Here is a 13,812-nt window from a genome sequence, read left to right on the forward strand (position 1 = left end):
TTACCCAAAATTTGTCCGGTCTGTCAGCTGCTACTGAATATTATGATCTCTTTTCTAAGAATTTACAAACATCCAAGTCTTATGAAGTGTCAAGAGATGGTAACAAATTAGCCAACATATTCATACACTCTACACAATTTGTAAGTACTAGAAATAATCAAGTTGATTAGGCTAAAATATTAACTTCATATTCATCAATATCATCACCTTGTTTAGATTAAAATATTAGCCCCATATTCATGTTGGCTGACTTCAACTTGAATATCTTTGGAAGACACCAAGTACTTACATTCTTAGGCTATTATTGGTTTCTGAAGCATCCCAATCCCCAATTATAAAAGTATATATGAGGTATCTGGTGCACATCAACAAATATGAAGTATCTCTGCTTTCTAGCTTTTGATTCATGAGAATATTCCTGACATTAATCTTGAATTTGCTTTAGTGGTAATCTAACTGAAGTTTTCAATTATTGGATATGTTTTAATGGGCTATGTTACTGATTTCCTGGTGGAACTTAGGAAAATGCAGCTGGCGATGCAGTTCTGAACGTGCAAAAATCTTTGGTCGGTTCTGAGGATCTTGGGGGGTATGTATTCTTATTTGTTTATGTTAGTTCTTTTTTGCTTACCATATCTAACTGCCTTTTCATTGTCATGCAGGGTTGTCTGGACTGATAGTATGTGGCGCTTGWACTTTCTTGTTGAGCGCTGTTATAGGTTAAGGGAACCAGTGCTTCTGGTTGGAGAAACTGGTGGTGGGAAGACGACAGTATGCCAGATGCTAAGTATTGCGCTGGGATCCAAGTTGCACATCTTAAATTGCCATCAATACACTGAAACTTCTGATTTTCTTGGGGTTCGTCTTACTCTTACTCAAGTTCTCATCATTGTCTAATTTACAGAATAACCAATTATCAGCTATGCACTTTTCTTGTCACTTTACAAAGCTTATTGACTAGTTGAGCGGTTACGTTATAAACTTTTATACAATAGGGATTCTATCCTGTTCGAGAAAGATCGGAATTAGCTTTGGACTTCAAAGTTTTGTGTGAGCAATTGCTGCAGTCAAAAGCTTATAAGCACTTTCCTTGTGAAACTGTAAGTTTTGACTTAGATTTATTGTGTTACAGTTTATGCCTCTCTCTGTGATGTATTTATGGTCCTTAACGCTACAATTATTTGCTTCAGCCAATCTCTTTAGACATTAATCAAGCTTCAAAGTCACTTGATCAAGTGACTAAGATGATAGAATATTACAGACAAGGTCAAGACCTTCATCCAGATGTCTCTGTAAATGAAGTTGATTCTGTTGAAGAAATTAGACAACGCCTATCTGTACTTCATCGGAAGTGGTGCACAATCTTCAATTGGCAAGATGGTCCTCTTGTTCAAGCAATGAAGAACGGTGATATGTTTCTTGTGGATGAAATTTCTCTGGCTGATGATAGTGTTCTTGAAAGATTGAATAGTGTCTTGGAACCAGAGAGGAAATTGGTGAGTTTTTCTTTCTAGAGGAAATATTATGAACCTGCTCCTGTGAGTTATTTTATACTTTAGCCATAACACTTCTGTGTATGAACAAAGCTGCAAGATTCTGAATTTAGTCCGACTCTTTAGGCAAACAATTGCAAAAGTTGCAAGCCTTCTATCTCAGAATGATTGTGGTGGCTAAAGAATGAGACACCTTCATAAAATACTAGACCAACATCCTCACCAATCTCTCCATACTTCTACGCTATAGAGAAAAAGTTGCTAAAACTGGCTTTAGGTAGCTCCTATTTTGATGTAGCTGCATCATTCCATCGACACTAGCTTGCCTGTCTTTTATCCTGTTTCGGCATTCTTTCATCAATTGTTCCAACAATTTCATAAACAATAACTTATATGGTAAGGGGATGGTTTATCATATGCTAATTAAAATACACGAGTATAATGTGATCTGTATTTACTCTTTCATTACTGATCAAAGTCTTTGTTATTGTCATCCCATAAATTTGGTCTGGATTAGGTTATGCTAAATGTTACCAGAAATTGCTTCTTCCCTCTAGAAAATTGTTGTGAATTCTTCAATACATGCACACTTAACTAGTTTCCACTTTTCTTAAATTCCAGTCTAAGAATATACTCTTAACTTTATGCTTGAATGGATAAATAAGACGTGTGGAGGGATTTATTTTCTTTATTTAAGGATATAAGGAATCTATTTTTAATGCTCAATAGTTATCTGCCCCATTTTATCATTTTTTTGCTTGTTATAATCTGTTTGTTGTAATTTCAAAAGCCATAGGCGCTTCTAGGGACATATAACCATTGCAACAGAAGTGGGCAGATTCATCCTCAATGCACTTCTGTTCGATAATAATATTACTGTTTCATTGACCTGCTGTTTTGGTTGTATAATCTCAGAGTTGTTCCTTATTCAAGTTCTAAGACCTGATGACATTTTATCCATTTGGTTCTATGACCAAACATGAAGTACTAATAGGTTCAGTGCCCTAATTCCTATGCTTTTTAAATTTTCTTCTCTAAGTTCAGATCCTAAACAAATAATAGAGCTCCAAAGGTCAAGCACTAATAGGGTGGTGCCTCATTGGTTTGAGCTTGGGCTCAAAGGTCAAAAGTGCCTGGAGGTCCCAGGTTCAAACCCAAGGAGGAATAAAAGTCCCCTTATGGCCACGGAGGTTCAAATGCGGTCACTCCGGCTACCCGCAAAGCAGGTCGTCGCCCTGGGATTAGTCGGCTCGCATAGCGGGTTGGATATCTAGGTTAATCAAAAAAACAAAAAAAAAACAAATAAATAGGTATTTTTTTTCTTTTGTTTCTACATCTGGGTGATAATACATATATTTCTCCTAGTGACTCTAGTTGATGTGTGTGTGCATTATAGATGAACGATTGCTAGGTTATATAAGACATGTGATATCTGGTGAACAATTACCAGGTTATATAAGACATGTGATATCTGGTACCGAACTTCATCTGCAGAATATTTGTTGCTTCTTGTTGAATGACCCATTGGATCATCTTGTATCCCACTCTAACTTTCCAATTTCCATATTTCTGCTATATCTAACACCACCCTGTTAGTATCCAAACCTTGGTTTGCATATTTCTGTTATATAATTTCCGAAATTTACATTTGTAATACCATGTTTCTGTTCACCCATATTCTCTTCTTTGTTTTAGTTGAAGGCTTGTAGTTATTTGCCTTATTCAATCTTTATATGTTGAAACAATTTTTTTTGGCTTCATCAGTCTTTGGCGGAGAAGGGGGGGTCCGATCTTGAGAAAATAACAGCACATCCGAAGTTTTTTATTCTTGCTACCATGAATCCTGGTGGTGATTATGGTAAAAAGGAATTATCTCCAGCACTTCGCAATCGCTTTACAGAGATATGGGTACCACCTGTGAGTGAGCTTAATGAGCTCAAATGTATAGCATTAGAGAAGTATGTGATTTTTTTATCCCATGTGCCAAAAATTCCATGAGTATATCATGTAGATTGTAAGTTGCTAATGCATATCCCATTTTGCAGAATCTTAAATCCTGAAATCTCTTTTGTGGTGGATGTTATGATAAATTTCTGGGAGGTATGATTTACTTTCAATTATGCCCCGTTAGTTCTATTGGACTGTTATGGAACGTAAAATATACTTTACATGATGATTTTTTCAGAATTAGTTTATGACTATAGTTTTTGCTGTTTGCAGTGGTTTAATCAGTTACAAACTGGAAGAATGCTTACAGTGAGAGATCTCTTGTCCTGGGTAGATTTTATTAATGTGACTCAGGAAAATTTATGTTCAGAGGTTTCATTATTGCATGGTGCCTTCCTTGTTTTGCTTGATGGATTAAGCTTAGGTACGACTTAAACCATTTTTTAACGTGTTGGCAATTAATGCCTTTTAGACTATGTTAACTAGTTTTAATAGTAATTCTGCGAGAAATGCATGCTGGTGTCATTTGTTTCTGTCAGTTCTCTGTATTTGTTGTCTTTGTTATTGATCTACAGGAACATTCTTAATGGTATCATTTCTCTTCTTTTTCTTATATCCATGGTGTTATTGCCTTTCTTTTATTAGGTACTGGGATTTCAAAAATTGAGGCTGAAGAGTTGAGGGAAAGGTGCTTGTCGTTTCTCATGGAGCAATTAAAGGTACTGTTCCATGCTTTTAGGCGGGTTTTGCTTCATCTTAATATATGGTCATTTTCATTATGTGAGACAGTGAGAGGAGATGCAGCAAAATCCTTCATTGTGCCATATATTGCTTCATTCTCTTCTTTTTCTTCTCTCCTATCTGTTTTGTATGTTAATTGCAAATCATATGTATTTCATATCTTCTATCCGTAACTAATTACCTGACTAACTGAAATGCATAGCGTTCGCTGCAACAGGAGAGCAAACCGAGATTGAATCAATCAAACCTTTTGACAACGGAAAGTTGTGGTTGGACCGATCTTCTGAGGTCAGCTGAGGCGCTGTCTAGTAGAGGCATGGAGACGAACAATTACTTTGGAATTCATCCATTCTACATTGAGAAAGGTTGATGACAACATTGTTTCTTGCATAAAGTGAATGTGGATGTGTGGTTTGCATTTAGGCCCATTTATGTAGACAATTCTTCATAGGATGAGGGCCTGTGTTTCAGGAAAATATATGCAGTTCCTTATTTAGGTTTCAAAATTGGACGATGTGGCTGTGGTTTGATTATTCAATTGTACATTTCTGAGGAAGAGATTGCAACAAAATACCGGGATGGAATGAATTTCTGTAATTTTGTTTATTATACTAGAGAATTTAACCAAAATAAGTGGTATTACAAATGTTGAAAGGTAATTGTGTTTTGATATACATGGGGTCTTCTGCGGCTATTGACCTACTCTTGGACTGTTGAATACTTATCTAATGCAACATCTTTTTCTATAGGTGATAACCATATAGAGGCTGAAGGATTTGAGTTTCTGGCGCCAACCACCCGAAGAAATTCCTTGCGTGTACTGCGGGCTATGCAGCTTAAAAAGCCTGGTAATCGTTAATGATGTGGTCACGATTTCTAGAACTAATTACTGTCTCCAGACGGAATTATTTATGAAAGATAACCATCAAATGGAAGGTTCTTAACTGTCTCAATCTGTTTGTGCATTGTAGTTCTATTGGAAGGAAGTCCAGGTGTTGGAAAAACAAGCTTAGTCCTTGCTCTTGGAAAATTTTCTGGACATTCTGTTGTACGGATAAACTTATCAGAGCAGGTCATTGAAATTCTGCCATTTTTTTCTTGGCTTTTCTATTGCATTCTTGTTTCCATTCACACCAGTGCTAACTTATCCGATTGCTGATCTAATCATAGACTGACATGATGGATTTACTGGGATCGGACTTGCCTGTTGAAAGTGAAGAAGGAATGCAGTTTGCTTGGTCTGATGGAATCCTGTTGCAGGTTAGAAACAATTTCTGCTGTTTATATCTAGTTTTTATCAGGGCTGTAAACGAACCGAATGTTTAGCGAGCTGTTCATGAATCGTTGGCGGGAAGTTTGTTTTATGTTCGTTTATTGAATAAATGAACGAACATGGACACATTTTTTTGTTCATTTAGTTAAATGAACGAACATGAATATTGGTCTCGTTCGTTTACATTTGTTTATGTTCGTTTACTTTTGTTTATATATATAAATATTTTTATATATCATAACATTAATATGTAAAATATTAATTAATTTAAATTTTTAGGATTCTGTTTTATCCCTTCTAATTTACCCGATTTTTCATCTAGTTATGTTATTTTTAGGAACGAAATGATGAGTAATGGTGGTTACTTTTTTTTTTTCATTTGTGTTCGTTCGTTTATGTTTGTTCATTTACGTTCATTTAGCGTCTTAATGGACATAAACGAACACAAACAAGCACATTTTTTAACGAACTAACATGAACACAAAAAAATTCGTTTGTTTACCTCCGTTCGTTTGCTTGGTTAAGTTAAATGAACGAATGCGAACAAGTCTCCGTTCGTGTTCGTTCAGTTCGTTTATTTATAACCAACTTTGCAAGTATGTTTGATATCTTTACTATTGGATCAACCAGGCACTGAAGAATGGATCTTGGGTTTTGCTTGATGAACTTAATCTTGCTCCTCAATCTGTGTTGGAGGTGTGTCTTGATCTCCATATCCTATGCATATTCAGTCAAAATTTTATCATTGATGTCTGTACTGACACATTTGTTGGATTTAGGGGTTGAATGCTATTCTAGATCACCGAGCAGAAGTTTTCATTCCGGAGTTGGGTCATACTTTCAAGTGCCCTTCATCTTTCAGAGTTTTTGCTTGTCAAAACCCTTCTTATCAGGGGGGCGGGAGGAAAGGCCTTCCTAAATCTTTCCTCAATCGTTTTACTAAGGTCTTGCTTGTAACGTCATATTAAGATGCCTTATGTGTTGGCTTATTCTAAAAGGAAGACATTCTTTATGAAATGTTTTGACATCTTTTCAGGTATATGTTGATGAATTGGTCGAGGAAGATCATCTGTTCATCTGTACTTCTTTGCACCCATCTATCCCAGTTTCTTTGCTTTCAAAGCTGATTGCATTCAATAAGCGTCTGTACGAGGATACCATGTTAAACCATAAATATGGACAAGCTGGATCCCCATGGGAGTTCAATTTACGAGATGTTATTCGTTCATGTCAGATCATAGAAGGTTATTTTATATTTTCACTTTGTTCATCTATTCATGTTATTATTCGAGCCATGTCTAAATTTTGAATGAAATGTTAACTTTCTAGGTGCTCCTGAAAGTTCAAAAACTGATTGCTTTTTGAACACTGTATATGTCCAAAGGATGCGTTCATCCACAGATCGTCAAGAAGTCATTCAGCTATATGAGCAGGTTTTTGGGTTAAAGCCGTTCATAAATTTATACCCAAGGGTGCAGCTTAGTCCAGAAAACTTGATTGTCGGGAGCACTTGTGTGAAAAGGAATAATATTCAATCTTCATCGGTATCTTCCTGTGAACTAAAAATTCTCCCGGGGATGCGTCAAAGTTTGGAAACTGTTGCACAGTGTTTGCAGCATCAGTGGTTGGTCTTGCTGATTGGTCCAGCAGCATCTGGTAAAACTTCTTTGATAAGATTATTGTCAGAGCTCACTGGCAATGTGCTAAATGAACTTAACCTTTCGTCTGCTACGGATATATCTGAGTTACTTGGATGCTTTGAGCAATATAATGCTATTCGCCATTATCGTCTGGCCATTGAACATGTTGAACGCTACATGAACGCATACTGTTGCCACCAGATGGAAATGTCAGTCGAGGCATTCACGAAACGGAAGGATTTGATCAGCCGTTGGCTTTCCTTCTCATCAAGTATCGATCACAGCTCTGCGAGTTTCGTTTCTGCCGGAAATTGTAGTACGGGACCCTTTCATGCTCTACCTTTGTTAGTCGATATCATTGAGGATCTAAAATTGGATTTGGAAAACGATAGCGAAGATCTCGATAGATTGCTGAAGACTGTTAGAAAGTTGCAAGATGATCAGAGGAAACTGCTTTATCCTGCAAAGTTTGAATGGGTAACTGGGTTGCTTATTAAGGCTATAGAGAATGGAGAATGGATTGTACTCGAGAATGCAAACCTCTGCAACCCTACGGTCTGTATTACGTTTAAAGTTTTCTTTATCCTATAAACATTCATATATACGTCTGTTCTCTTTATTCTTACGGTCTGTATTTCAATTTTTTTTGGCTATAGGTTCTTGATAGAATCAACTCTCTAGTCGAGCAGTCTGGATCAATAACAGTTAATGAATGTGGAACGCTGGATGGAAAACCGTTGGTCCTTCGTCCTCATCCTCATTTTCGGATGTTCCTCACTGTTAACCCTGCGTATGGTGAAGTATCACGAGCAATGCGAAATAGAGGTGTTGAAATTTATCTGATGCAGCCTTACGGTTTACTTGGTGAAACCTATGGTGAGAATGAACTCAAAGACGTGAAGAGATTTCTTGTCCTCTCAAATATACCGGGTGGCAATTTAGTTGATGCAATGGCTAAAGCACATCTTTCTGCCAAGTGTGGTGGGTTGCAGCATAATGTTAACATTTCGAACCTTGAGCTTATGCGATGGGTACAGTTATTTCAGCGGCTTCTCACAAATGGAAATCAGGCCTTGTGGAGCCTGCAAATTAGCTTTGAGCATACGTATCTTTCCTCTTTAGGCGAAATTGAGGGAAAAGGTATTATTGATGAAGCAATTGGTTCTTACTTATCAATGCCTGAACTTTACAATTATAAATCCTGCTCAGATTGTTCTTTATGCTTGCCTGGAGGATGGCCTACAACTTTGATGGTACGCGATTTTGTATGGCACTCGATGGAAACTTCTGTTAAACAAAACTGCATGTTTCTAGAGTATCTGGGTACTCAGATGGCCTCACATTCATTTCGGGTTTCTTTGGGTCAGTGCCCAGTGGTAAAGTTTTCGTGTTCTTTGAGGACATACTTGACGGATATAGAGCTATTGCGTGGCATGATATTTCCAGAAGCTTCAGATGTTACAGGGTTGGTCGCTGGTAACCAAACAAGATTTGATGTGGCATTCACATACAAAAGGCTTCAGTTTGCTGCTAACTGGACCATTGAACAGGCTACGGAAAATGGCCTTAAAGTGTATCTTATATGGTTTGGACGGTTTGGTGATTATTTAAGGGGATATTGCTCATTCTTTTGTTCTTTCCTAGAACTTCTGAACAAAGAACTGGACCATTCTATCTGGAGCTGTATTAGACACTGTCGTGGGGTTCTTATGGCGCATGATGGTGATAATAGGGATTTGATATCGGAACCAATGCTTTCACTGGATGTAGCCAACTTGAATGCATCAGTATCGAAGTCGTGTAGCCAACTTCTTGCTAATGCCATCAATTGTGTTGGATTGTTAAGGCTTAGCTATCAACAGTGGCATGCCGAGAGTGAGTTTGAGTATGGTGATAAGACACGGTGTTTCATTCCTGTCTTACAATCCTTAAGAAGGCTTGAAGAAAGAATTCTTGATATGCTCGTTGAGACTCCTTTCTTTGATTTGCTTTTCGAACTCTATAGCAAACTCATTGATGATCACATATCTGCTTGGAATGGCTTAGTTTCGTCTCAGTTTGATTGCATGTTCATTTCTTGGCGCTCTTTGGCAAAGGCTGCCAAAAAGTTGAAGGAGTTCTGTGCAAATGAAGTAGAAACATTTCAGGTGCGCGTTCTTTGTCACTTCCTCTTATATTTCATTCCCTTTGTACTGAGAATAAAGTTCGATTTGTGTAGGATGACATCAAAAATTTGGAAAGAGGTCTTTCTTGGTCTTTGAATTCACAGAGGTCGTTGCTGTGGGCATATGGTGGTCATCCATTTTCACCTTCTTCTGTTGAGATATATAAAAAACAACAACAATTTGTCAACCTTTGTCATTCAATTTGGACGAGAGAGATCAGCCTTCAGGAACTAGGTGCAATTTATTTTGTTGTTTGATATTTTATGTTATCTTGTTTTATCAGCCTACTAGTACCCTTCTGATATGCTTCAATTTTTTGTTGCTTTTTTCATACTATTTGACTAGTTCTAGCTTTTTGCTCATGTTTTTTTGTAGCCCATGAAGGCTTCATTGAGGCTGCTGTTTCTACCAATCGTGAACTACGTTTTCTTGCCATGCAAGGTAAACTATCACCACAATATAGCTTTTTTTGCCATAAAAGTTTCCACTTATAGTATGCAATGTAACTGTTGATCTTCGTTGTGCCAGATATGTTTCTACTGATTTGGTTCTTTTGAATAAATTTTTGGGCCAATTGACTGCATTTGCTGTTCTTATTTATTGTTCCTTCCATTTCCATCAACTATTTTGAACAAAGAATTATCTAGGAGCATTTTGTACATCCGTCACAATCTTCTATTTCTGCTGTATGAAGGTGTTTGCATGTCTGCATATATCATGAGCAAGGTGGATGAAGACGACCTTGATGTCTTAAAGCAGTTGGAGGAGATGTTTCAGGTATCATGCTTGAAAGTTCAATTTTACCCCATGTATCCAGAGTTTTGAAAAACAATGAATGACAGACTCGTTTTGTTTTCAGATCCTATTAAGCAAGTTCCATTACGAAAAGGACAATCTGGAAAGGACTGCTGGGACGGATGAGCAAGTGTCATTGTCTGCTGATGTATCTAACTGTTGTGTATTGAACATAGACATGCTATGTCAACCTTCTGGTTTGAGCTGTTGGCTAGATACTTCGCTTATAAATGATTATAACAGCTTTGGTCTTGATATGAGGCTACTTCAAGAGCTATCCAATATCGTCACTCTTGATGGGAGGGAACTGGAATCTGTAAGATTTAATGACTTTCTTTAGGTTATGTTTGCATTGTTTATTTTGAGTTTATTGTTGGTTAAAAAGATGTGTAGTAAATGTACCTTACTTTTGTGTTCAATTCTATTCATCAAAACAAATTCATAGAAGAAAATTGCCACAGAAAAGAAAGATAGGTTCTTTTTGTTATTCATGCAGTTTTTTCCGTGATGTGCATCCTTATTGCTTTGATGGTTATTACTTCTTAAACTTTGAAGAGCTTCATGGTTGTATGACCATAGTTTCCATCAGACACCATTCATGAAGAAGAAAATCTAGGCACACTATCACATCCACTATATATAGAGAGAGGTGAGGTTCAGGGAAAAAACCCCCAAAAAATGAAAAACTGAGGAACACCCTGATAACTAGTCATCTGGAGATGCACATGTGCATACAAGGAATTGAAGCTGTTTCATGCTTTTTATGCACGTGTGCATTCTATGCACATGTGCATACCGGGTAAATTGCTTACAAATTACTTGTATGCACATGTGCATACCGTCCAGATGAATGGATACCAGGGTGCTGCAATGGATACCAGGGTTCTGCTCAGTTCTTTTTTGCGGTTTTCCTGTGAACCTAACCCTATATATATATATATATATATATATATATATATATATATTTGCTCTGAGCACTATTAACTCGACCATTACTTTATTTTCTTAGGGTTTATCTCGTTTGCGTTGGCTTCTGGAATCTACCTTGAAGTTTTCACTTAACTTTTCTTCAAGGCCTCCGAGCGATTTCTCTCCTTATCAGAAAGTTGTATGGATTCTTGATGCATGGACCTCTGTCAATTCTGGTCAGTGCAACTTCTTCCCTGCAAAGGTGATTGCACCATAATATTTAATTGTTATGTTTTTCAAACTTTTTGCAGCTCATGCAAGCATTTCTAGTACGGTTCTAGAGATGTGGTTTAATTGGCACACATCTTTGTGGAAGCATCATCCAAATCGTGAGAAGGTATGCATCTTGGTGCATTATAGTTAAAGCCAAGATGATCCATCCATTTGTGCAGGCAGTTACTTTTTGTTGTACTTGATGCAGAACATTTTGAGCCAACATGGTAGTGCAGGTCTGGTACCGAACATGCTTTTTCAGCCGGTAGCAACACTGTCCTTAGACAAGATTCTGTAAGGAAAAATTCTGTTCATATATTTCATGAATCTTAAATGAAAAGGGCACAAAATATTATCTGAGAATAAGTTAAATAATAAAAAAGATGATATTAATGCTCATCTTGAGAATCTATTAATAGTTGCTCTCTTCAATTGCTGCATTTAATTTTGTTAATCTTCGTGTCCTCATGAAGGCGACATCCAATTGGCATCAAAGATCTTAATGCGCATAGCTTGAAACTTGGAGTTGCTTCCCATAATCTATGGATAAGTTCTCCACATGTTGCTGAGTGCCGTCGTTTCTTTCTGTCCTCTGGTCGATCTCTCTTTCAGCAGGTGACTATATTTTCAGGGTATCACAAATTGTTGCTTATTGTTTAAAGAAGTTTCCAAATTTCTAACCATGGTTTTTGTGTTTTCATCTAGATAATACTTGCCCATGAAAAGTCCTTCGAAGATGATGACTATTCTTTGATGAGATCTGTATTCTTTTCAGCTCAGGTAAAGGTAATTATATAAATTCATTACAAGTTGATTTCAAATGTCGGTTATTCTTCTCATTTGATGATTACATCCTTCATTCTGGTGAAAACAGCAAACTGATGTGAGTGTTATTACCTCTCTTCTCGCATCATCAAACCATGAGGTTCTGAAGTCCTTAATAAATCCATTTATCGAGCCACTGCTTCATGTGCTATATGGCAAGAATTCTACAGGTGAAAAGCAGATGATAATTCGCTGATCCATGTTTCATCAGTGTTTTCTTGTGTTGTCAGATCATTGTAGTACTTATTATTTGAACTCCATGTTTTTTTTTTTGTAGATTCCTTGTTTGATCTCGGTTGTGCCTGGTTACGAATTGGGGGTTTGCGTTATCATCTTTTGGTACGCTGCGATGATGTGGATCCGGCGGTGAAGAAGAATTTCAAATATTTTCAACTTATGGAGAGGATTGCCTCACTTGAACTAGATATAGAAGTATTATTTCTCGTATTTTAAATGTGATTTTAGTCATTTTTTTTAAATATTCTAACAGGCTCAACTCTTTCCTAGGTGCGACGTGAGTGTGTGCATCTTGCAGGATGTTTCTCGTTAAGTGAGGCTGACAAGGACAGAACAAAATTACTAAACAATCTTAAAGCTGAAAGAAACAGGCTCCGAAGACAGGTACAATTACCGGTTTTCTCGTTGCTTTTAGTTACAATAATACAGGAGTCTTAAGCTACTGTTTAGTTCTTTTTGTTTTTCGTATATAAACATTTCTTCCAATTGCTTCTTCTAATTGTCAGGTTGTGTTCCGTTCTGCTCCTGGGAAATTTAAGAAGTTGAGATCTGAATGTGACGATTTTTTTAAATTAGTTTCAACTCCCTTTGGTCTTGTAAAGAACATGGGGAATTTAAAAATGCAACGAGTTGCTGACCAGGTGTATAATTGGCAGGTATTGATGGGCTTATCTGAATGAATTATATACTTGTAAAGATAATTTAGCACTACGGAAATTTCCTTATGTAACGTGGCTAACTTTTGCCTTTCAAATGTGTCAAATGCCCAATTTTTTCAGGAAACTGCAACACGTTTTGTGGACCGATTATCTAATGAATACTCTGAGTATGTTGATATTGTTCAACCAATTCAGCTTGCAATATATGAGATGAAATTAGGCTTGTCACTGGTTCTGTCAAGCAATCTACGGAATCAATTTTTGGATAGAGTTGGGCAGAATAATATCGATGCTGTTCTGGTAATATATAAAGATTTGTTGCTTTTGTTAAACAATAGTACATTTTCATTGCAATTATTGTCATAGTTGATCTATTGATCCTTGATTCTGACTTCTTGAATGGCAGGCAGCAATTTATTCATTTGTAAGGTTCCCTAGAGGCATCACAAGAAAAGATGTTTCTTATATAGAGGAAAGTTTCCATGCCAAACTTTCATGCTTCGATAACGCGTTCCCTACTTATATTGGGGAAGATGATATGAACATGGTGGAAAGTTTGGTCACTTTTTCGAGAGGCAATAACAATGATGAAGCGGTCTGTTACTGTTCCTCTTTATGCTTCTTATTGCAAATAATGCTACTTGACTTGCTTTATTCATGGTATCAAAGATGACTAATGTTGTATCATGTTTATAATAGGGATCTGTTTTGCAAATGAAAGCTTCAATTCAGCAAAATGTTCTTCTTCGTGTGGTGCATTATGTGGCTCAGGCGCATTTTTTTGACAATGCATCGTTCAAGGTGAAAACTATATTTAAATAATTGAAAAAACCTGTCTTCACAATCCATAAACAA

The 13,812-nt window shown here is 36.9% G+C and overlaps 1 protein-coding gene across 16 annotated transcripts in view; it reads left to right on the forward strand.

Moving 5' to 3' along the window:
* The window catches only part of LOC112510315 (midasin), a 37,744-nt gene that overhangs the window by 10,586 nt on the left and 13,346 nt on the right, over nucleotides 1-13,812 (forward strand). For 9 of the 16 annotated variants that reach the window (XM_025115686.1, XM_025115693.1, XM_025115683.1 and 6 more), the window contains 33 exons: nucleotides 522-589; nucleotides 663-858; nucleotides 996-1,100; nucleotides 1,191-1,496; nucleotides 3,258-3,451; nucleotides 3,539-3,593; nucleotides 3,714-3,864; nucleotides 4,086-4,159; nucleotides 4,384-4,546; nucleotides 4,931-5,029; nucleotides 5,153-5,253; nucleotides 5,352-5,441; nucleotides 6,085-6,150; nucleotides 6,234-6,398; nucleotides 6,491-6,698; nucleotides 6,784-7,649; nucleotides 7,751-9,241; nucleotides 9,313-9,493; nucleotides 9,611-9,700; nucleotides 9,954-10,036; nucleotides 10,119-10,370; nucleotides 11,064-11,199; nucleotides 11,275-11,360; nucleotides 11,445-11,530; nucleotides 11,710-11,851; nucleotides 11,942-12,022; nucleotides 12,111-12,231; nucleotides 12,339-12,493; nucleotides 12,569-12,682; nucleotides 12,805-12,954; nucleotides 13,078-13,257; nucleotides 13,364-13,552; nucleotides 13,657-13,758. In XM_025115686.1, coding sequence (XP_024971454.1) covers nucleotides 522-589; nucleotides 663-858; nucleotides 996-1,100; nucleotides 1,191-1,496; nucleotides 3,258-3,451; nucleotides 3,539-3,593; nucleotides 3,714-3,864; nucleotides 4,086-4,159; nucleotides 4,384-4,546; nucleotides 4,931-5,029; nucleotides 5,153-5,253; nucleotides 5,352-5,441; nucleotides 6,085-6,150; nucleotides 6,234-6,398; nucleotides 6,491-6,698; nucleotides 6,784-7,649; nucleotides 7,751-9,241; nucleotides 9,313-9,493; nucleotides 9,611-9,700; nucleotides 9,954-10,036; nucleotides 10,119-10,370; nucleotides 11,064-11,199; nucleotides 11,275-11,360; nucleotides 11,445-11,530; nucleotides 11,710-11,851; nucleotides 11,942-12,022; nucleotides 12,111-12,231; nucleotides 12,339-12,493; nucleotides 12,569-12,682; nucleotides 12,805-12,954; nucleotides 13,078-13,257; nucleotides 13,364-13,552; nucleotides 13,657-13,758 — 6,546 coding nt within the window. The remainder of the gene's footprint in view (nucleotides 1-521; nucleotides 590-662; nucleotides 859-995; nucleotides 1,101-1,190; nucleotides 1,497-3,257; nucleotides 3,452-3,538; nucleotides 3,594-3,713; nucleotides 3,865-4,085; nucleotides 4,160-4,383; nucleotides 4,547-4,930; nucleotides 5,030-5,152; nucleotides 5,254-5,351; nucleotides 5,442-6,084; nucleotides 6,151-6,233; nucleotides 6,399-6,490; nucleotides 6,699-6,783; nucleotides 7,650-7,750; nucleotides 9,242-9,312; nucleotides 9,494-9,610; nucleotides 9,701-9,953; nucleotides 10,037-10,118; nucleotides 10,371-11,063; nucleotides 11,200-11,274; nucleotides 11,361-11,444; nucleotides 11,531-11,709; nucleotides 11,852-11,941; nucleotides 12,023-12,110; nucleotides 12,232-12,338; nucleotides 12,494-12,568; nucleotides 12,683-12,804; nucleotides 12,955-13,077; nucleotides 13,258-13,363; nucleotides 13,553-13,656; nucleotides 13,759-13,812) is intronic. The other 7 variants (XM_025115692.1, XM_025115691.1, XM_025115689.1 and 4 more) reach the window with 7 other exon arrangements.

This window comes from Cynara cardunculus (genome assembly GCF_001531365.2).
Source record: "Cynara cardunculus var. scolymus isolate 2C chromosome LG 3, CcrdV1, whole genome shotgun sequence".
NCBI lineage: Eukaryota > Viridiplantae > Streptophyta > Magnoliopsida > Asterales > Asteraceae > Cynara > Cynara cardunculus.